At 43.7% G+C, this 23,143-nt stretch overlaps 1 protein-coding gene and 2 long non-coding RNA genes across 5 annotated transcripts; 1 reads left to right on the top strand and 2 right to left on the bottom strand.

Moving 5' to 3' along the window:
* Positions 1–6,820: 6,820 nt before the first annotated feature.
* Positions 6,821–8,756, top strand: LOC127340860 (uncharacterized). 2 transcript variants are annotated; one of them, XR_007874976.2, is made up of 3 exons: positions 6,821–7,476; positions 7,930–8,310; positions 8,388–8,756. It is a non-coding gene; the product is annotated as an uncharacterized lncRNA (long non-coding RNA). The 2 variants fall into 2 exon arrangements; XR_011754708.1 differs by lacking the exon at positions 6,821–7,476 and adding an exon at positions 7,487–7,660.
* Positions 8,757–8,812: 56 nt separating this feature from the next.
* Positions 8,813–10,684, bottom strand: LOC127340859 (uncharacterized). Of its 2 annotated transcripts, none has more exons than XR_007874975.2 (2): positions 10,251–10,684; positions 8,813–10,086 (listed from the first exon to the last, which is right to left on the bottom strand). It is a non-coding gene; the product is annotated as an uncharacterized lncRNA (long non-coding RNA). The 2 variants fall into 2 exon arrangements; XR_007874974.2 differs by having other exon boundaries at positions 8,813–9,441.
* A 4,628-nt stretch (positions 10,685–15,312) lies between these two features.
* Positions 15,313–16,500, bottom strand: LOC139837834 (F-box protein At1g11270-like). The gene has a single exon (XM_071827131.1). It carries the CDS (start codon positions 16,498–16,500, stop codon positions 15,313–15,315), a length of 1,188 nt encoding a protein of 395 aa, XP_071683232.1.
* Between the last annotated feature and the right edge of the window lie 6,643 nt (positions 16,501–23,143).

Below are 23,143 nucleotides of genomic sequence, written 5' to 3'. Positions count from 1 at the left end.
TGATACTCCCACGTCCATTGCAGAGGCATATGCATCTCCAGATGCAGATGATTGGAAAGAAGCTGTCCATAACGAGATGGACTCGATCCTTTCTAATGGAACTTGGGAGCTATCAGAACGACCCCATGAATGCAAGCCTGTGGGCTGCAAATGGGTGTTCAAGAAGAAGCTAAGACCTGATGGTACTATTGAAAAGTACAAGGCGCGGCTTGTAGCGAAAGGCTACACACAGAGAGAAGGCGAAGATTACTTCGACACCTATTCACCTGTCGCTAGACTTACCACCATTCGAGTACTACTATCCATGGCTGCCTCCTATGGTCTTATCGTTCATCAAATGGACGTAAAGACAGCTTTCCTTAATGGAGAGTTGGAAGAGGAAATCTATATGGATCAGCCTAATGGGTTTGTAGTAAAAGGTGAAGAAAGAAAGGTGTGCAAGTTGCTGAAATCTTTATATGGCCTGAAACAAGCACCTAAGCAATGGCATGAGAAGTTTGACAGAACTTTAACTTCTGTAGGCTTTGTTGTCAATGAGGCTGACAAGTGTGTTTACTATCGCTATGGTGGGGGCGAAGGTGTTATACTATGTTTGTATGTGGATGATATTCTGATCTTTGGTACAAACATGAAAGTAATACACGAGGTCAAGTCTTTCTTGTCAAAGAGTTTTGATATGAAAGATCTGGGAGAAGCTGATGTGATTCTGAACATCAAGCTGATTAAGAACGAGAGTGGGATTACTCTAACGCAATCCCATTATGTTGAGAAGATTTTGAGCCGGTTCGGCTATATTGATAGCAAGTCTTCTCCAACACCTTATGATCCCAGTGTGATACTACGCAAGAACCGGAGGATTGCCATAGATCAATTGAGATATTCTCAGATCGTTGGCTCACTCATGTACTTAGCGAGCGCGACTAGACCCGACATCTCTTTTGCTGTTAGCAAGTTGAGTAGATTCATGTCAAACCCGGGTACTGATCATTGGCATGCACTTGATAGGGTCATGCGCTACCTATGTGGTACAATGAGTTATGGGATTCACTATTCAGGGCATCCAGCTGTGCTTGAAGGATATAGTGATTCGAATTGGATCTCAGATGTAGCTGATCTGTATGCCACAAGTGGGTATGTATTTACCTTTGGAGGTGGCGCAGTATCATGGAGATCTTGCAAACAAACCATATTGACGAGGTCAACTATGGAAGCAGAACTTACTGCTTTAGGCACAACCACTGTTGAATCAGAATGGTTGCGTGAGCTCTTGATGGACTTGCTTGTGGTTGAAAAACCTGTTCCGGCAATCCTTTTGAATTGTGACAATCAAACTGTAATTGTCAAAGTGAACAATTCTAAGGATAACACGAAGTCATCAAGACACGTCAAGAGACGTTTGAAGTCTGTCAGGAAATTGCGAAACTCCGGAGTAATAACTGTTACATATATTCAAACAGACAAAAACCTAGCAGATCCCTTTATAAAGGGACTATCACGTAATGTGATAGAAAGTGCATCGAGGGAGATGGGTTTGAGACCCGTTGATGTTACACCATAGTGGTAACCCAACCTTTGTGATCGGAGATCCCGTGAATTAGGACCTGGGAAGAATAAACTAGTGGTTTAATTGAGGAGAGTATTATGTAACCCTCTCTATGTGAAGATGCACAACTCTCAATTACTGTAAGGCAGGTTGGCAACAAGCCTTAATGTGTTTATGTTGTCTATATTAGCAAAGATGTTGTCCTACAGAGCATTCTAGAAATAACACACCTATATGAGTCCGATTGTTAAACGTCGCAATCTATGAGATTTTGGGTGATCTCTAGTAAACTCATGAAGAGACCACGAAGTATGACGCATATGCTTCACCCGCGGGGTAGGCTACTGGCAGCCATATACTGGTCATGACTTTGAGTGAAACCCTGTTCACGCAAAACTTGCAATTCAAGGCTTAGTCCATTGTTCAAGTGTGAATGGATGTAGCTTAAGGTTCTAGGCGGAAGTTCAACTTAACAGTCTCCGCTGAAACACTGGTATATAAACAAGCAGCGAGTATTGGTAAATCTCTAAATGGGGATTTGAGATCTGGTGGGGGATTGTTGAAATATTGGGCCTACACTTAGTGGCCCATACTAGATTTCAGATTTTCCTATAAATCTCAAAGCCCACATAGTGGAAGCCTTGTGAGTTTGAGCCCAAGTTGGTGGCAGCTCACTAGGGAGTGGCAAGAGGTGGGAAGTTTAGTCCCACATGGAAAGTTGGGAGGAAGTTAGACCACCTTATAAGGTGGGTTGTTCCACCACTAGTAAGTGAGTGAGAATAGGAGTGCTACACGCGCGCGCTCCTCCTCCTCCTCGCTCGTCTCGACTCGACTCGACTCGTCACGACGCGCGCGCCGCGCTCATGGTGAGTGGATTGAGCCTCGAGCCGAGACTTTCCTTACTTTTTGCAGCTCAGGAAAACGAACAGAGTCCTAGACGGACGCGTCGCAGTTAGTCGGTTCGGGTCGCTCCCGGATCGTGGGCTATCTGTAACCGACTCGAAACGTTCGTGCGACGTGGGCGTGGCCCACGTTGCCTAGGGTTTCCCGAGCCTATATAATCTCTTGCCTGGCTACCGCAGAAATATACTGAATACACGAGTTAGGGTTTCCACCTCTCTCTGCTTGCGCCGCCATCGTAGCCTACTCCATCCCGCTCGCCGACGTGCATCGGCGAACGGGAGAGCAAGTCTCCGGAACCACTCGTCCTTGCGATCCTGTACGGGAGAGGGCGAATTAGGTTTTTGGGAAGCGCTCTGCGCGACTGCTCGAGCTCTTCATCACGGGTCGCCTTCCGTCCAAGTCGGGCGGTGCTGCCTACCGTCGTCTTCAACGCCGTCTACTTCGACCCGTCGTCCCCGTCGTCAACAACGTTGTCATCAACAACGTTACTGCCGCGACATCATCTGCTACACCTCCACCGCCACCTCCACCAGATCGGTACGTGCGACATATCTCGATCTGCTTAGCGATGGATGCTGTACCGTTTGCGCTGCTGCTACTCATGTTGATTAATGCATCTAGTATGTTTGAGTTTCACATGTTACTAGTTGCTGCCATCATGTTTTATATTCTGGAATTAATCATGGAAATTGTGCCTAATTATCAAACATAAATTGCATATGGAAAGTTCAACTTTATTGTCGCTGGACCTACCCCTAACCCTAATAGGTTGGCCGGCAGACAGACGGCACGAAGACGTCGGCAGGGACCAGGTGAAACTAGGCGCCATAGTTGTCGCCGTCATGATTCGGCGGATGCGCGAATCCGTGCAAGATGTTGAGGTTCTCCATGCACACGTGGTAGAACGCGTGTGCCTTCTTCGCCTCCTCTGCCTGGCGCTGCAACGCGGCGTCGCCAGGGTTTGCCAGCGCCATATCCCAAGCCTCGACGAAGACTTGTAGCGCGCAATAGCTGCGTTTGAGCGCGGGGAACATGACATCGTGCACCAGGTCCGCCCGCGACCGTTGCCACGCTCGCGGGTTGCTTTGGGGGAGCGCTTCTCGGGCCCGCACCTGGCGCGAGCCCCATGGATCGACACCGCGGGAGATCGGATGCGTGGGCGCCGGAGCGGGAGGCGGCACCCACGAGCTTCCCGGCCCCATGCCATTGGCTCCGCACGGTAAGAGGTGACCAGTGGCCTCCGTGTGCGCTTCCTCTACACCAGGGAAGTCGATCGACACCGGGGAGGTTGTCCTCAGGCGGAGGACTCCGCGAGGGCGTTGTAGAGGTTGGCTCTCCGCCTCGCTGTCGGTGGGTGGGCTTCGTGGGCGGCGACCAGATCCACTTCCGAACGCCATGGCGTTGTTTATCTGTCCTTGGAGGTGTGGAAAAGGAAATGTGGCGGCGAGAAATTGCGGCGGGGCGCTCGGGGATATGAACCCTAATCACCCTCGATACGCGATATATAGCGGCGATGTGGGCGGCTATCGGGTACCTTGGATACTTCTATCCGGGCTGGGCCATTTTCCAGTTTTTGTTCGGGCCACAAAAATGTCATTTGCCGGAAACATCGGGTGTTTTCCATGTCAGGCCTGTTTTCTGGAATCTGCGTGAGATGCTCTTATTTGTACACCTTGAGCCTGTACTCTTGTCAAATTTCAAAAACAGAGAATTTGTGCACGTCATGAATAGCTTGTCTTTCAATGAATTAAATTTGTTTACAGCCTCCCAAGACCGGATAGTGATCCTCCGCCACTACCCTCGCTCAACCAAAACTAAAACACAGTTTTTGTAGTTGATTTAGTTTTAAAAAGCATTCACACTTTGTGACAAATCGCCTCGTGCGTTACTTTACCAGAACGTGTTTGGTTACTCTCCAGCCTACATCTTCCAAAAATCTATGTAACAAGTTGACCGAACATACCATATCTGAGAGGCTAACTCAGATTTGGCCCAAAATGGTGTACAGAACTCGGTGCTAGCTTTTTGCTCATCCGTGAATCTGGAGATGGTGGATTTCACTCGTATTAGGCTTGTGACATGACCAAGTAAGAGGCCCAACCGTGCACTTCTATTTCGTAGTGTGTATGCTCGCTCCTTCCGACCGTTTTCCTTCTCTACCCCGATTTCCTCCCAAAAGAACCATGACAGTCTGGTAGTATGGTAGTTGTTTTGTTTATGTATCTTGTTGCAACTTTGATGTCTACGATTCTATGTCTGTGATTATTGTAGTGTACATATACAAAAAGTGACATACATCTTTTGTAGACAACTGTGAAGAATGGCTGATGAATGGACCGATGAGAACACCAAGATTCTCACTAAGATTCTCACCAAGTTCACCCAAGAGAGGATGGGAAGTAGGCCAAACACCTACCTGACCCCTGGTGCATTTGAGGAGGTGGCTATTCAATTCAAAAATAGAATAGGGCTTGAGGTCATACATCCGTTGTTCTCATTCCAATCTGGAGTTTTTCAAAACTTCATGATAACTTCCTCGAGCAAAGAGGACCATGCCAACCTTCCTTTTTATTTTTCCAGGAAAATAATGCCAACCTTCCTTAGTTGTTCACCTTGAGCCAATACCAACGTGATATAATGTTAGAGGGGGTGCGGCTCAAGCCATCCACGATAGTGTCAGAAATGCCAACCTTCCTTATTTGTTCACCTTAGTACCCACCTGATACAATGTCATAGTGATCGTGGCTCAAAGTCATACACGATAATGTTAGAAAATGCCAACCTTCCTTAGGGCATTTCTAGGAGATCCTCGATAATCCGAACCAGGATATTTTGCATCGGGGGAGTTGGATACAAGGTATGCAGTACCAGGGCTCGAGTGAAAGAACACATACTGGAAATCATACTACAAATTCAAACAAAATCTTGTGTAGAAATGCAAACGATTAATGATCGAGCTAGAAATTTAGAAGTCCACATCGGTTCATCAGAGAGCCATTAACTTACATATGCCAAGATAAACTGTAATGTCAACGAACCTAGCCCTAACCCTAATAGGTTGCCCAGAAGACAGACACGTTGGCGGTGACCGGACGAACTAGGCGCCATCGTTGCTGTCGTCATTGTGATTCGGCGGATGCACGAATCCATGCAAGATGTTGAGGTTCTCCATGCATGTATGGTGGAGCGCGTGATCCTTCTTCGCCTCCTCCGCCTGGTACTGCAACTCGGCGTCGCCAGGGTTTGCCATCGTTGTATCCTGAGCCTCAACGAAGACTTGCAGCGCGTCATAGCTGTGTTTGAGTGCCGGGAACATGACATTCTGCACCAGGTCCGCCCGAAACCGTTTCCACGCTCGTGGGTTGCTTTGGGGGAGCGCTTGTCGGGCCCGCACCTGGCGCGAGCGCCATGGATCGACACCGCGGGAGATCGGCTGCGTGGGCGGCGGAGCGGGAGGCGGCACCCGCGAGCTTCCCGCCCCCACGCCATTGGCTCCGCACAGTAAGAGGTGACTAGTGGCCTCCGTGCGTGCTTCCTCTACACCAGGGAAGTCGTTCGACACCGGGGAGGTTGTCCTTAGGCGGAGGACTCTGCGAGGGTGTTGTAGAGGCTGGCTCTCTGCCTCGGTGTCGGTGGGTGGGATTCGCAGGCGGTGACCAAATCCACTTCCAAACGCCATGGCGTCGTTGATCTGTCCTTGGAGTTGTGGAAAAGGAAATGTGGCAGTGAGAAATTGCGACGGGGCTCTCGGGGATACGAACCCTAATCACCCTTGATACGCGATATATAGGGGCGCGGTGGGCGGCTATCGGGTACCTTGGATACTTCTATCCGGGCCGGGCCATTTTCCTGTTTTTGTTGGGGCCACAAAAATCTCATTTGCCGGAAACATCCGGAGTTTTCCATGTCAGACATGTTTTCTGGAATCTGTGTGAGATGCTCTTATTTGTACACCTTGAGCCTGTACTCTAGTCAAATTTCGAAAACAGAGAATTTGTGCACGTCATGAATAGCTTGTCTTTCAATGCAATTAAATTTGATTACAACATTCCAAGACCGGCTACTGATCCTCCACCACTACCCTCGGCCGCTCAACCAAAACTGAAACAAGGTTTTTCTAGTTGGTTTAGTTTAAAAAAAAAACATTCATACTTTGTGATAAATTGCCGCATTCATTATTTTAGGTTTCTTTTACGGTACCTTTTACCACTCCTTGAGAGGAGAGAGGTATGATTTGAGGAACGATCAGGATTTACCGGTTTAGATTAGGCCCAGCAGCCCGACAAAGCATTGATAATGAAAAAAAAGTACTCTGTAGTAATATTTGGCCCGGCCCAACTTGAATCAGAAAGAGCTCAAGGCTGAGCACACGGAGCCAGAAGCGCACGCGACCGCCGCTGGCAGTCGAGTAGGCGAGTTCAGAACACCGTCTCCATCGAGGGCGACCGCCGCCGCCAACCGATTGGCCTGATCCTCCATCGCCGGCCAGCGACGCAGCTACCAGGTCGGAGCCGTCCTGCATCGCAAGCGACCGGCGGCGGCACCAGGTCGACGCTGCCACCAGCCGCCATCAGGTCGACGCCGCCGCAACATCGAGAGAAGCCGAGTCTGTGTAGCGTATTGCTCTATTCCTTGTTGATCTGAAGTGAATATGGTTCTACTTTTTTAATCGATCTATTCCTTGTTGATCTGAAGAATATGGTTCTACTTTTTTAATCGATATATTATGGAAAATGAGGTAGCTGATAGATATTGCAATGCTGGTGTGTACGACAAATGTTATATCCTATCTAATCTCCAAGTCTATGTGTTGTGCTTATGTGTGCTACTTAGTTGCTTGCTTCTTGTATCAGAGTGCTTGCTTCTTGTATTTTCAAAAAAAATCTTCTTGTATTTTGGAGATTGGAAATTTGGTCATGTTCAGGATCAGATGTCGCATGGATTTCCTCTTGCTGCTGTTGATTCGGATCGTGTACAGGAATGATTAGCCTAACATTGTCCAAGAAAGCGCTGGATACATCATCTACAGGGTAAGTCAAATGTCCACTTCCTCATTGCTACAACCAGATAATGGGTTCAGTTCATATTCCGCTGCTTTGCATTCCCTTATCTGCCTATTATTTTTTGACATTGAAGACTGGCTCTAAATTTGTCTGTTATTTTGGGTTATGTCCTTAGGTACCAGCCAACCATACTGTTACAAATAGAATGACTGTACATATTCACTATTCACTTCTCTGAAGATTATTTATTTTGGTTATATCTTTTAGCTCTCATGCTGAAGAACAAGGGATCAATCTGAACATCTGGGCCATTTGAAGGACTATAACATGTGCTAGTTTAGTTTTGATCTGGATTCATGATAACAATTATCTGCCACCTTCATTTTCCAGGAAAAAATATGATTAATTACATTAGTTCCCTTCTTACCAAGTTAGGCCGAGTGAAATGCTGAACGTTACACTTTGGCTATGTATATTTAGGGTGTCGGGAACACACAGAAAAGGCACTACGAGACTTACTTGCTGGAATATGAGCTATCACACGATGACATGGATGGGGAATGCTGTTTGCTTTGTAACGGGTTTCAGTCCTTTCAGTCATTATGTTTAATTTGGATTTCAAGTTTATCATGAGGAACCTAACACCATCTTTTGTTCATTATTCGAGTAGCGCTCCCGAAGACTGGGTGAACTGTTGTTACGCAGTGAATGGGCTCATTTCGGTTGTGACAGACGACAAGGGTTGGGAACTTTCAAGGTAAAACTTGTTGACCCCATCACCCATACCAGCTGAAGAGGTCAGGCCTGCCTTTGACTATGAACATGAAGGTGTTACTTTAAATTCATCCTCTCCAGGCCGTGGTAAGCTCAGTCTGATCTATCGTTTTTGCATGCCCATTCCGTAATACGAATAATGTTCACTGTGGCTTCATGAACAGGGCGTGGCAGGGCAAGAAGAATGGAGCAGCGTGAATCCTTTGATTGCTAGCCTTTGGAACGGAACCGTGTATCAATTATGGTCGAGTAATTTAGTTGAATAGTTGGTGTTAAGGAGAAAGAGCCTTAGCTCAGCTGAAGAACTTGCCAGTTCACATAGGCCAACCGGTTTGAATCTTGTATTTGTATTCACTACTGTGCTTATAAACAAAATGTCTAGCGGTTCCTCCCACCTTTCTTAAATAGTTGGTGTTAACATATCCGAGGCCATAGGCGTGGTCCGATGCTAGATTAAGACGGGGCTTGCTAAGTGCAAACCCTGAAGCACCTCTGCACTTAATTTTGTAATAGAAGTGTTTACTTCCTGTGAATCAAACAAGATAACTAACTTAGCTGCCATATTTCTCAAGAAAACAGAATGACGAACTGAAGTAAACAATGGTTGTACCAAACTCGATTAAACACAGGTGGTCCAAAACATTATAATCTGACTTAAACATGGGTAGTACGACTCAATAAAAAAACAGCTAGGCGAAACATTATAAACTGAAGTAAACGCTGGGGACAAGGATCATAGCAAATTCCGATCATGCCTCGTCATGATGACCAAGACCTCTGCCGTCGATCTTGCCACGCCAGGTCTTAAACTTTGTGCTTGCGGCTTAGGTCTTCATCATCATCAGGGTAGAAATCAGTGCCCTCCATCACCAAAGGGCCGCGGTCGATGACCTCCTTCACATGTAGAATGAGATTGTACTCCTGTGTGCGCTTGTGCGTAGGGGAGCTTGGAGCCAGCGAGGCAACGGCGCACTGCCCGGTAGAAGTTCACCACACGCGTGCAGGTTTCGTCCGAGTCTAATCGGACGAAGAAGTGGTATGGTAGGCTTGTCACTTCCGCCGTCGCCGGCCTACGCCGAAGGTCGCATTGCTGCTCCAAAGACCCACCGGAACAATGAATTCTGGAGCCTCTTAAACATTGCTTCAGTTCCACCCAGGAAGGGAGAGCTTACCACTTCACATATTCGTTCCTCCACCCTTCCCTTGCGGAGACAACGCCTGAACCAACACAATATGTTAACCAAGATGCCAGAAATTAAACAGAAACGGTAGCAAACCAAAAGTTCCTTCAGCAATTTGGCTCTTATATTCTTTCTACAGTAATATATGAGAAATACTAAAGGATGATGATTTCATGATTCATAAACCGCGCTGAACTAGCAAACATCTTCTCCAAGGATCTCAAGTTACCCTTGCATAGCAACCTAATTGATAGTGAGAATTGATCATAGCTATCTATGGCCCTAGATTCTGAACATTTTAGGAACAATGGCATTACAGATTTCCGTGTCTGCACTGCTATGGTCAGAAATATTTGCTTGCTAAAGGAAATCTTAAATTCTCCATCAGATATGATCCCTAAAACGGCCTTTCAAGATGAATGCAATGCCCATCTAACAGTAGTAGTCTAGTAGATAAGTCAAAATTGCCAAGAACAACAGTTACAACATCCAATGCATCATTTTATCCCAAACAAGATAAGTTAACTGAGATTTTTAAGAGAATAACTCAAAGCCAATATAGATAGCAAGGTGTTCATGATTGCTTGTATGCTCCCTTCCAATATGCTCACAGTATATACTCCCTGACATGATATAAACAGTTAAACCATACTCTGAAAACCAGTACCAGAGTGAATTTGTCCTGCAGTAATAAATCAATGTCTAAGATAGTGATGAAAGAGTACAACTTGCATCTCCCAAAAGGCCGTACTAATTAAATTGCAGCATACCACCACAGAAAGGGGAGAGCTGAGATCGAGGGCAGAGAGAACACAAAATGAGAGAGAAGGGCTAGGAGGAGTTCACATTGGTGGCTCGGCCGTGCTTGTCGTCGCTGAAGCCTGAAGATGAACCTACCACCGAATCACGCGCCGGCCATTTCGCCTACCAGCACCACTTTGTCGGCATCTTCCAATTTCCTGCGCCACCGCCGAGCCGCCACGGGCGCTGCGAGCCTGCGACGCGATGAAAGCCAGGCACCTCTCCCGGACCACCGTGAAGACATCAGCCGTCTTGGCGATCAAAGAGGACGGCGTGAGGCGAAGGGCGCACCGCGGCCATGACAGGATGTTGTTCGGAATAGTTGGTGGAGGGGATGTAGGAGGAGATCTCGGCTTACACGCCGGTGGTAGGATGCGAGGCGGCGGTTTCGCCGGAGTTGTGGATCGGCGGCGGCACCCACGCAGCGAGTTCGCGGTGGAACGAGGGTTATGCCGTCCGGTCCCCTTCCCCACCAGCTACCGTCTGCACCTGGGCCTGGGCCGTGTTTCGGGTCATGTCCGTCTAATAGGCCGTGGCGCGGCAGGCCTTTTTCTTGTTTGCTGCAAAATTTAGCACCGGTATGATACATACCTCTCACGTTTTGAGGAGAAGTATGATTTTTTTTAGGCCTTTGGATGGACAAAAATGGAGGGCTGATATTTATTTGGGGGTACCACAAAAGAACCCTTATTTTATTAGGATGCGTTTGGTTACTCTCCAGCCTCCAGCTTCTGTAAATCTATGTAACAAGTTGACCGAACATACCAGGTCTGAGAAGCTAACTCAAGTTTGGCCAAAAACGGTGTACAAAACTTGGTGCTAGCTTTTTTGCTCGTCTCTGGATCTGGAGATGGTGGATTTCACTCATATTATGCCGGTATGCCATCGCCAAATGAGAGGTCGAACCGTGCACTTCTATTTCATAGTGCGTATCGTTGCTCCTTCTGACCGTTTCCCTTCTCTATCCCCCACCTCCTTCCGAAAGAACCATGACAGTCAGGTAGTATGGTAGTTGTTCTGTTTATGTACTGTGTTGTTTACAACTTTGATGCCTATCATGCTTATGTCCATGATTATTGCAGTGTACTATACAAAAGGTGACATACATCTTTAGTAGACAAGTGTGAAGAATGGCTGATGAATGGACCGATGAGAACGCCAACATTCTCACTAAGATTCTCACCGAGTTTACGCAAACGAGGATGGGAAATAGGCCAAACACCTACTTGACCCCGAATGCATTTGAGGAGGTGGCTATTCAATTCAAAAATAGAACAAGGATTGAGTACAAGCATAACCAGCAATTAAGTCGGCTCATACGTATGTTTTTCTATTACTCCCTTCATCACAGTTTACACGGCGCGCTTGAGGATTCTCTGGGACCAGGCATACAGTGATTGGCTATAATTTCGTTTCAGCTGGACGGAGAAGTCGCATCGTTTATTAGACTGCTCATAGTGGGAGTAACATAGCTAGTAACATCACACATCTCAAGATATTTTGATGATATGACATGCTAATAAATGAAGAAAGAGAGTGAGGTGGTAACTAGCTATGTTACCATCACATCACACACCTCAATGCAAGATGAGTCTACAACATAATAAATGATATAATGCATGACACCATATATAAGTTATTACCCACTATGAATGTAATAATCAAGACTAGTAACATGATATATGTTACTAGTCTAAGTTACTCTCCACTATTACCAGCCTTAGGCCCGCTTTGGGAGCCGTTTCCGGTCATGCATTGGAGGAGCAATTGTGTTCACACTTGCATGCATATTTTACCCAATATTTAGAGCATCTCTAGCAATAACCGAAAACGAAAGAACTGAAAAAACGTGAATTCAGTCTTCCGAAAACGTGGGGAGGAAGATTTTGTAGCTGGCGCAGAATAGAACCAGTAAACATGAACTGAAAAACGCATTTGAAATGTCGCGGGGAAATCCAGAAATCCATCGATGATCATATATATAGATGGAATTTGATGCTCCGATTGAGTATCAAAAGTTACATAATCGTTACTGCAAACCTAAATTACATATAAATGCACGGACAAATTTGGAGCAAAAGATTGCCCGATTGGCCTAACTGCATGCGGCGCTGCCGGCGGTGGCGGAGCGTCGAGGCGAACGACGGCGACGACGCGGGTGGAGAGCTTCACTCTTCGTCGTCAAGCTCGACTATCTCGAGATTGACGCGGCGGACGCGCTCCTCCTGGCGCGCCGCCTCGTACTGACGGACTTGGCGGACGGCGTCTGCCTCCTCCCGGCGAAAGCGAGCACGGGACTCCGCCTCGAAGATCACCTTGACCTACGCGACCACGGCGTCCTCCTCGTCGGAGCCGTGGACGTAATTGCCTGCCGAGAAGGTGGGATCCCGCTCGGGGACAAGCTCCTCGTCGTCGGGGTGGCTCGAACCGGCGGATGACGAGCTCTCGCCGCTGTTGCCGTACTTGGCAAGCTTTCCTCCACCGGCGGGCGCTGCGCTTGCGCGCGCCCTCCGAGCGGTTGAACTTCCGGCGTTCAGCTTCCGTGCGGAACACGGGGGGATGCGGCGGCGAGTCCGCGCCACCCAATCCAACGCCGCGCCCTGCAGAGCCACCTCGCGAAGCCATGGCGTCACGGAGCTGGGGTGAAGGTGGGCTACTGCAAGCTGGATTGCTCGCCGGAGAGGAGGCTGGCGGCGGCAGAGCGACTGCTAGCGGCGGAGGGGAGTAGGGCTTGGAAACCGAATTCCCCTCCGCGGCCCGTTTTAATACGGGGCGGCCGCCGAGTTTCTCTGTCCCCCGAACTCGTTTTACGGGCCAGGCCGCGAGTTCGGACTCCGTTACCGCTTTCTGTCTAAACCAATATAGTCGCTGGAATTGGTTTCAGCCCGTTTTTTAATTACTGTTAGAGATGCTCTTACACAGCAGAAAGGAAAAGAAAGGAGATGAGATTGCGGGCCAAGACGTCCCTATTAAATCGCTAAGCAATGCTATTGCGCCTAATCATGCGTGCTATATTGAAATTGCATGAAAACTGAAGGATGTCCGTGTAAATTGTGACGGAGGGAGTATCAATTTGGAGTTTTCTCAAAACTTCATGATTACTTTCTCGAGCAAAAGGGATCATGCCAACTTTCCTTATTATTTTTTTAGAAAGAAAATGCCAACCTTCCATTTTTTTCACCTTGAGCATGTACTCTATCCGAGTTTCGAAAACAGAGAACTTATGCATGCCATGAATAGCTTGTCTTTTGGTGCAATTACTTTGCTTACAACCTTCCATGACCCGGCTGCTGATCCTCCACCGCGCTATCCTCGACCACTCAACCAAAACTAAAACATGGCTTTTCTAATTGATTTAATTTAGAGAAACATACTTTGCGACAAATCGCTGGGTGAGTTCAGACAATGCATGATGCATAGGATCGAGGTTGTCCTCCTTAGTCCCCACTTTGCCCGATAGCCCAATTACTGAATTTATGGGAGATCCAAGCAGACGTGCTTTTGTGCTTCGTTGCTCATCCTCCTAGCCAACATGCTGATGTTCATCCTTTCGTTGACGTATCAGCTGTTCGGCTAGGTCGCGTCATACGCCCTCGGCAACTTCTGCTTGTATGGTCTCTAAGCTCCTACTATTGCACCTTCAGCCTCCGCGAGTTCAGTTTGGTGCACAACGGCCACATGAACATATGCACCACAATGGCAGGCATTATGTCTTAGCCGCCAACATACTCTGAGAAAATAGAGGGCGGAAACTACAGCTCGAGGATAGGGAGCGATAGGTGGCAGCAAGGCGTGGTCGTGTTTGTTGGTTTCTCCGTTTTAAAAACATAGGGTTGAGGTTGATGCTTCAGTACTTCTAACATACTGTTTGAGGGACGGGAAAGTATCAATACCAAAGTTTTTAGTCATATCCAAATACATCCAGGTATTTAAATTGTGGCGTTTTTTAGAAGTTTGCTGACAAACATTAAAAATATTTTGCTACCAAACATAACCAAGTTCCACAGGGGTCCAACATAATTCACGATGAGCCAATTCAGACTATGAGTGTTGGCATTGAACTTCGGTTACGAGTGTTGTTGTCACGTGTAGTGGAGGCATCAATGATGTTGGATAAATAATATTTCAACAAAAACTGATTTATAATTAAGTCTCAGTTGAGGCCAATTAGAGAGAAAAATATACTAGAAAAAAGTAACATAGGTCTTCCGTTTTCATAAAAATATATTATATTGTCTGAAATTTATCTCATGCAAATAATTGAAAGTAATATCCCCAGAGCTTCCTCTAATTGTACTAAAGCACCCATCTGCCCTAACAGAAATAATCATGCTCTTACTTCTACAGTCGACGATTTGAGGAGTTTTTTAGAGTTTCCGCGTACAACATGGATTGGGCCACATGGCAACAATGTAATGCTCTTGTAATTAAACATGTAATCCTCCTATTTTCCGTAGCCAAGCAACCAATAAGAAAAGTATGAACGACTCAAGAAGACTATGGTCGTACCTACTTGATAGCTCCTGCCATTAGAGCAAGTACAATATGGTCTTGTCAGCTGGCTTCAAGGATTAAAATAATATATTTGTGTCTAGTTGGATGAGAGAGAAGGGGAGAGAGAATGTGAGTGTGCTCTTATGCAAGAGCTAGCTCTAGCACGTGCTCCTAGGCAAGGTGTGTGAACGAAAGGTGGACCATCCATTGAAAAAAAGTAGTACATTCTTATAACTAACTATTGTACTTGTTGGCTACATATTCACTATATATGACATGGCATCTTACTTATAGCCAACAAACGGCTATACTATTGAAGTTACTCTTAGAACTACTACGAGACATATAGATTTTAATAAAGATTTGAGTTGGCTCATGTAGCCAAGCACAAATACATGCAATCCATACGACGAAAGCGGCGTGACCTCCTAACGCAGTGCGGCAGCCGGGAAGTGACCAGACCACGAGGAAAAAGCATCAATTATGTACGATATAATGCCCGGAAAACGACCGATTTTGGGACGCCGATGGGCCGACCGACGCCCAGCGCACTCCAAACAAAAAACAAAAATCTTACACATGGTAGTTCTCCATAGCGTCTTATCTGCGCTAGCTACTTGCTGAAAAACGACATTGCTTGGTCTAAGAAACGCGCTAGCAAACTGTTTGGCAAAGCCGGATGGTCCAATCCAAAGCTACAAAGGCCAATTCTACCGGCGAGGTCATGTGGTGCCCCAGTGAGCTCCGTGCATGAATTGGTACGAGGGTCATAGATCTGAAGTACCAATGACCGTCCTTCATCGAAGGAGCAGTGAAAGAGCAGCTTCCCGCCATCATGCATCACCCGCAGCGGCATATAGCGGCACGCGAATGGTGCCATTGGGATCGTGTATGCCTTGGACCAGGTCATGTCGGAACGATCCATGGTCCATATGTTGGTGAGCGGATCGTGCGGTTTTCTGGTCTTGTAGGACCTGCATTCACACACCGACTGAACCATGCACAAGGCGCCGTTGAGCTCTGTTATGCGAATTCCCGCCGAATTTATGTTCCACTCCTTCTTGCCGACGATTTTCATCGGCCCGTGGATCTCGCCGGTCTTCCATCGCTCGCTCTCCAGGTCGAAGCAAATCAAGGCGTCGTCGTTATGGATTCTTTGTTCCACCCGTATCAGCAGGAAGTACATGCGGCCGTCGATGGTTACGGGTGAGCCTCGTTGGGAGTCGGGGCGGAGGACCGGTGGTGGCTGCATTTTCCTCCACCCTCTGCCGTCTCCTACCGTTAAGATCTCGCAGGTGTAGTCGTCGACGACGCGCACCAGCTTGTACTCGCCGGACTTGGCGGCGCGGCCGAAACCGAAGACGGTGTAGTAGCGAGCGGCGACAAAGGGAAACGTGTCGCGCTCCACAATGTCCAGTTGTGGGCAGGTCACGAGCACCTTCCCGGTGGCCGGATCGACCACGTTGACGCCACCGCAGGAGGCGCCGCTGACGCAGATGAGGTCGTCGAAGCTCCCGCTGCACATCATGCCATAGCCCCCGGCGCCCCGGATGACCCTTAGGACGTTGCCCTCCATGTCCATGAGCCGCAGGTCACGGCCTCCGGCGGGCTCTTCCTCAGGGAAGGAGCCAACGTCGACGAGGAGCGGGCCATGGTGGAGCTTGTGTGCGGCGGCGAAGACGGGGCCAGAGATGAGGTCGCGCCACCCCTTTGACACACATCGGAACCGGCACACGGACTTCACCGGCGTCCTGGAGAGGATGTCGAAGATGGTTTGGTAGGGCAACGAGACGGTCACCATGTCGCCGTCGTCCGTGTATCACTAGTAGAAACAAGGGCTTTTATCCTGTCCTCGAAAGTGCTTTTGCACCGGATTTGGCACGAACCGGTGCTAAAGGGGTCATTAGCACCGGTTCGTGCGGTCTGCACGTCCAGGGGGCATTAGCACCGGTTCGTGCGGGACCTTTTGCACCGGTTCGTATTACGAACCGGTGCAAAAGGGTTGGCGTCAGCCACGAAGGTTTTTCTGCTCCCCACGCACCTCCACCCCCCCCCCCCCCCCCCCCGTGGATCGCCTTTTTTAACACTGTAAAATAGAAAAGAAAATGATAGATTATTCAAAAAATAAAATCTTTTGAGATTCATGTATGTTATGCAACCTACTATTAGGGAAAATTAACAAATTTGAATTTTCACATTAATTGCAAAAAATGTTTGAAAAATGGTAAAACAGCATTAATTTTTGCATCCGACGTCGAAAAAAAACGTATAATATATCAAAATCATCGTGGGAAAAAATTACATCCGAATTCACCCGGGTTTACCCGGTTAGCTAATTTTTAGATTTTGAAAATTCCAAATGAAAATATGAAAGCAGGAAGATTTTAGTTTTTTCCAGAAATTTAGGATTTTTTTTATTTTTTAAAATTAAAATTAATAATTGCATCCTGCATAAAGATTGCTATTACTTTTAGCAAATTATAAGATTTTCAAATTTTTAGGTTTTAGGTTTGGCAAAAAAAAATTAAAAATTAAAAAATTAAAAATAATTAAAAATAATACAAATTATAAAGTTAATGTTTATTTATTTATTCAAGATTATTATTACAATATTACTTTGGTTTATTAAAATAATTATTTGAAATTCGAACAATAAAGAAATATGACATCGATCGACATGTTAAAAGGATTGATATGATACTACTATCACATACATGCGCGCGAAGCACTTGGATGCGGGATGGAAAGGAACTTGGAAGTTAAGCGTGCTAGTGGTAGAGTAGTGGGAGGATGGGTGACCGAGCGGGAAGTTTGAGCACGAGTAAGTAATTGGACTAGAGATAAGGGTAGTTAGAGACTAAACTTGTGAGAGAATCAAGTGATCTTTCATTGATGATTGTTGGGGGTATATATACCCACCGAACAGACGCCTATAAGGCGGTTACAAAGACATCCCTTCGGGATTACAGCGTTTGGACAAAAGTAACTACCTACTTAGCTTATGATCTAAGCAAATATTAATAACTTCCTAGTTAGCTTAGTATCAAAGCTATCCTATTTCTAACACTCCCCCTTGGACAATGCTGTCTCTTGAAAATCTCTTGTATAATCTTCAAGACCTTCTCGCATAGTCTTGAAAGTCTTCTTGCTTTTATGTGATGATGTCCTTGTAAACAATTGTGATCTTTGTATCATCTTGAAAGTCATCATCTTTAAAATCTCTCCCCCAAAAACCCTGTGGGAAAAATATGAGGAGAGTTGTAGTTGATATGTTGTTAAAACTCCTTTAAACCCTTTGGGAAAAATAAGGAGAAAATAGTACAACATGTAAAGATTGTTATCTCCGTGAGAACTCATATGAGAAAACCTTAGAGAAGGGAAAAACCTCATGAATGAGTTTGGAGAACAATAAATATGCCTTTTGTACTTCCTTTAAAAACCCCCAGCGGGGAAAATAGGAGGTACAGCATATATCTTGTGTAAATATTGCAAAGAGTGCAATATGATGTGCCACGGAAAACTCCTTTAAAACCCAATGGGAAAAATATAAGGAGAAAACAATGTGGCATATCTTAACACTTGTATTTATATCGTCTCATTAAAACCCTTTTATGAGAAACCATTAGGAAAAACTCATTAAGGGAAAAAGAGTACAATATATGATCTAATGATCATCAATGGGTTATAATTTGGGAGTTTTACTCCCCCTGGACTTTGCAAGACTAAGAGTTGTCTCACGCCAATCCATGAACTTAAATTCAGGAATATGGGAATATGTAAAGCACTGTGAATAAATCTGTTAGATTTCACATGATATGTTTGCAAAGTGTTTATCTCCCTAGTTTGGAAAATATTAATTTAACCCTTATGCATTTGAGCAATACAAGTGGTATAATCTGATAAATAATGGTGGGTGATTCTGTTGAATCTCAACCACATGATCTTGAATGTGGTCAGTCGAGCCTATTTTGTTCTCTTAGTTAGAAGGCTCTTTCATTGAATTCAGTCTATGATATGGCATTTTCGGGATCGGTAATTATAGCCAATGTAGATTACACGATGGTCAAATCTTGATATTCCTAAGGGAATTAATCAAGATCGTTTGAGCCTTAAATATATCGGAGGATATTACTTACACTAATCTTTTAGTTGGGGCTTGCACTTTAAAGAAGTTGACAACAAAATATTCACATTCATGATGTAGTTTGTATTGAGATATGGAACAAGAGGTCCAATATCACTTCATCACTACTACAATGTATGAATGAATTTGTATCCCTCTTAGGGATATTGTGACCATATGTATCTTTGATTTGATTTATCCATATTTAATTTCTCCAAAAAATTTATGGACATGTAAAGACTGATATATATGTATTCCAAAGGAATATACTCAAGTTATAAACTTGGTTAATACTTGGTTCAATCCAAATCTCCGTCTTGATATGATTGCAAGGACCTTTCATGTATATTATATACTTTGATGATAAAAGCATTGATATATACAAATGTCATGTAGAATCCAATTAGGGATTTTGTTTATGACAACATATAAGCAATCATCACTGTACGAGTAATCCTTTATAAGAAGGACCACTTATAGTCAAATGTACCACACAATTTGTGTTTGACTATTTTAAGTCATAGAGTGACTTTTGTATTATTACACATATGTTGCAATTTAATTTTGGATTTGGATTTATAAGTCTTAAGGACTTTAATATAGATATCCAAATTGAGTGACCCATATGATTATGTAATCACTACATCCATCAGCTACATGGATAGTTTATTTATAATTGCCAATAATATTAGTATCGAAACATAATTCCACTTGTACCAATAGGGTATGTTACATCATATATAATTGATGTCGGGTCTCTGCGTGAACCCTTGCGCTACAAGCCTCACTTTATCACCACCTCATTGTTTTTTTGTTGTTAACAAAAAGTCATTTGCCTTCCAGAGGGAAGGTGCTTATGAGGAATAGGTATTATGATGGTAAATACCTCCCTTATTGAGTGAGTGCTATTCTTATTCAATTGCATCCTTCTAGTTGAACCAACATATGAGTGCTTTAGGCACTCTGCCATGGACTTTGGTTCAGGGCCCCAAAGGTTTTAGCAATTTTAAGAATAAATATTTGTCGACAAAATGTAGTCTTTGTTGTATGATTCTGTTGAATCAATAAGATTTGTGGAAATTTGATTAAAATATTTGAACTCCTCATGATTTCCCATAACAATGGAGTCAAGGTGTTTCGATGTCCCGACACCTAAAATTATGTGCACATTTGTGCTGGGTTTGGATGATAAGCATCCACTATGTGTTATTCAACTTGAGGTTGAACTACATTTACTTGGTGAGGATATAATTTCCTCTATTCCGCGGAAGCATGTGAGAATTTATATCTCATGTGGCCAATTTTCTCCCCCTTTTGCTCTCATTTTGGAGGAAAGTGGTTACATTAGGTACCTTCACTCTTTTGGCACATAGGTTGCATGCATAATATGATTTTGTGACATATTTGTCACGAGTAAATGTATGTGGCAGATTTGCAATGTGTTGCAAATTTATGACTAAACTTGTCGTTTAGATTCTCAAGTACGTGAATATAAGGACTGAAAGTCTATGACATTTATTATTTATTTATCGGCATTCTTTGTGGTACTAATCTCCCCCTAATGCCGAAAAATGTCGTTATTGCAAATGCAATCAGCGTACGGGCTATCAATAACTCCCTTGTTAGGGTCTTGAGGCATTTGACGGATAAACAATTATACCTCAGTTATTTATCACATAGATCCCAAATTGATGTGAGGGCCCATGATGTACGATGGGGTGGTGATACCGGTATATAACCGAATTATCGCAGATGGGAAATACTTGTTTGATTTCCACGTACTTACTGCAAGGGGAAGCAGTATGATAAGCAACTGTAATGATCTAGATTAGATCTACGGCGTGTAAGACCGCATGTCTCCAACAATATGTTGGTATATCAAAATTTTGTTGCAGTGGCCATTTAATTAGTTTGATTCTTTTGACAAAGAATTTAGTTGCACTATTCTGGGTATGTACACGCAGGTACTTAGTAAAATCATGAATGCTCATAAAAAAAATATTAGTATTGGTTTAACCAATATATATAATATTTTGCTCTTAATTTGATAATTTGAGCAATTAATTTAGTAAAATCATGGATCTGTGGAGATTAAAGACCCATGTAAGACCATCCACTAGATGTGTCTATCAATACCATGAAATACTTATATGACCCAGATAGTTGTTGAATAGTCAACAAGTATCTTCTTGAATAAATTCAAGTAATTTGAGTGGAGTGTGAGAGATTTAGAAAAAAAAAATTCTCATGGCACATTAGGTGCTCAGAAAATCTAACGATTTGAGAATTTTGCAACTTGTAAATTGTGACCAGCAAAATTTCACTAATTTTTCGCATTATCCCTATAATGGGTGATCAAGGAGATTATGAAAAATCTTAGACTCATCAAAATCTGAAAAAAATAGTTTCGACGCAACAAAGTTTAGTATGAATTTACTTCATACATTTAAATGTCATGTATGAGAAACATGATATTAATGGACAACATACCACATTTAATAGTATGCGTATATGTTAAATGCCATATTTGGATAGTCATGAGACAAAATGAAGTCCCAAAAATCTATTGGGAATTTTATTCCACAAGAAACATGTTATTGTGAATGAGTGTATCTCCTGCCGGATTACACTTTTGTTTTCTTCATGATGAAGAATATAAGTACAATCCATAACCATATTATATTCTGGTGTTTATTGAAGTGAGCTTCAAAATTATCGAAGTGACCTTCAAAATTATCCAGTTGAACTCATATTATATGATGAATTTAGGGGAATAACCCAACCAAAAGTCTTGGGAATTGGGATTTCATATGTATAATGATTCATACAATAACATCTTTGATGAACTTGAGAGTTATGTTATCCCCTTTTAACACGGCCATTATGTTTATGCTTGTCATTTTACCTCCACTTTACATTGATTTCTCATGGTTCTTTTCAAGACCATTGAGATTCTTAGTATTATGAGTAATACTTGAATTTCAGGTCGTGCTATATATCACCCGTAGGGTGTATCTAATGAATCTTCATAAGAAGATAACATATATATATATCCTGAAATAAAGACGATGATGTATGTGCATTACCATCAAAGTAGGATGTAAAGTGCATTGAGGTTTTTGAATCAGGCACATATTTGAAATTGCCTAATCACAAAATATAAACTTGGAGTTGATTTTATAGACAACAGAAGTGATTAACTTCAATGGACTAGAAATCCTCAAAAGTGAATGAGAACCTATTAACATTGTATTTATACAACAAATATCTCCTTGGTGGAGATTTTAGAGAGGAATAGATATTTATCCATTTTCTCTCATCTAATATGAGTTTAGTGAATTCCTTTGATGGAGATTTTAGCTTTGCATGAGATGATCATGCAAATCATTTACTATGATAGTAAATAAGTTTGTGAAAATGCTTCGATTGAGCATATTAATGGCCGAGGTAATTCCTTAATTAATGACCATGGAGTAGACATTCAATATTGAGATATTAAATGATACTTCTATCAATGCTTTGGACTTCTTACCCAAAGTGATGGGAGATGTTAAATTCATTGCCAAAACATAGATATGTATTTTTGACATTGGTTATTTATAGTGAATACAATTATCACCATATAATGGAGAACCTATAGTAGTTTAGTGAGAAACTCAATCAGTGTCATGTATGATGGATTTTGTCTTGATAGACATAATATGCCCGAATAGTATTTCACGATGCAGGCTCCGTAATTTTATGTAGCACCATGTAATAGAAACATGAAAGGATCATGCATGAATTCGTTTTACTATGATAGTAAAATATATTTGGTAAACAACAAGTATGATCTAGAGGAACAACTTGAATGTTAAGCTAATGCGTTTTGGCAATCGATGCCATTTTCTTGTGATTCACAAATTAAATTTGAGATTATCACTTAATGTAATTGCACTTTTAGAATTTGATTGAATTAACAAGAGTTCGCAAAAAAAATCAGTTGCAAAACAAGGTTGTTGTGCCTAATTGCATGTTATAGACAATGCTAGAAGCAACACATTGAACATGCATCAAATCCCATACAGAGTCTAGAATACATATAAAGTGCTCTAATGATACTGTTTTGGTGTGGTAATGCATGTAAATGCAAAGAAAAAAAATACAATGATTCTGCAGTATATGGCCTGAGGGCATGTACGTCACAAATTGTTAGCCTAATGACTTGTACACACAAAGCTCCAAGCATAGTACGTTCAGCCTTGGGGTCCAATAATAAAATGCTGGAACTCATACTTAATTTCTGTTAAGCTAGAGGTTCAAACTGAAAATGACCGAAGAG

This window comes from Lolium perenne, chromosome 3, assembly GCF_019359855.2.
Source record: "Lolium perenne isolate Kyuss_39 chromosome 3, Kyuss_2.0, whole genome shotgun sequence".
NCBI classification, from domain to species: Eukaryota; Viridiplantae; Streptophyta; class Magnoliopsida; order Poales; family Poaceae; genus Lolium; species Lolium perenne.
Note: the sequence above shows the minus strand (reverse complement) of the source record. Positions and strands in the feature narration are given on the sequence as shown.

What these genes read in the sequence shown, in the direction of transcription:
- LOC139837834 (XM_071827131.1), bottom strand. Translation starts at nt 16,500, where the DNA reads ATGGTGACCGTCTCGTTGCCCTACCAAACCATCTTCGACATCCTCTCC.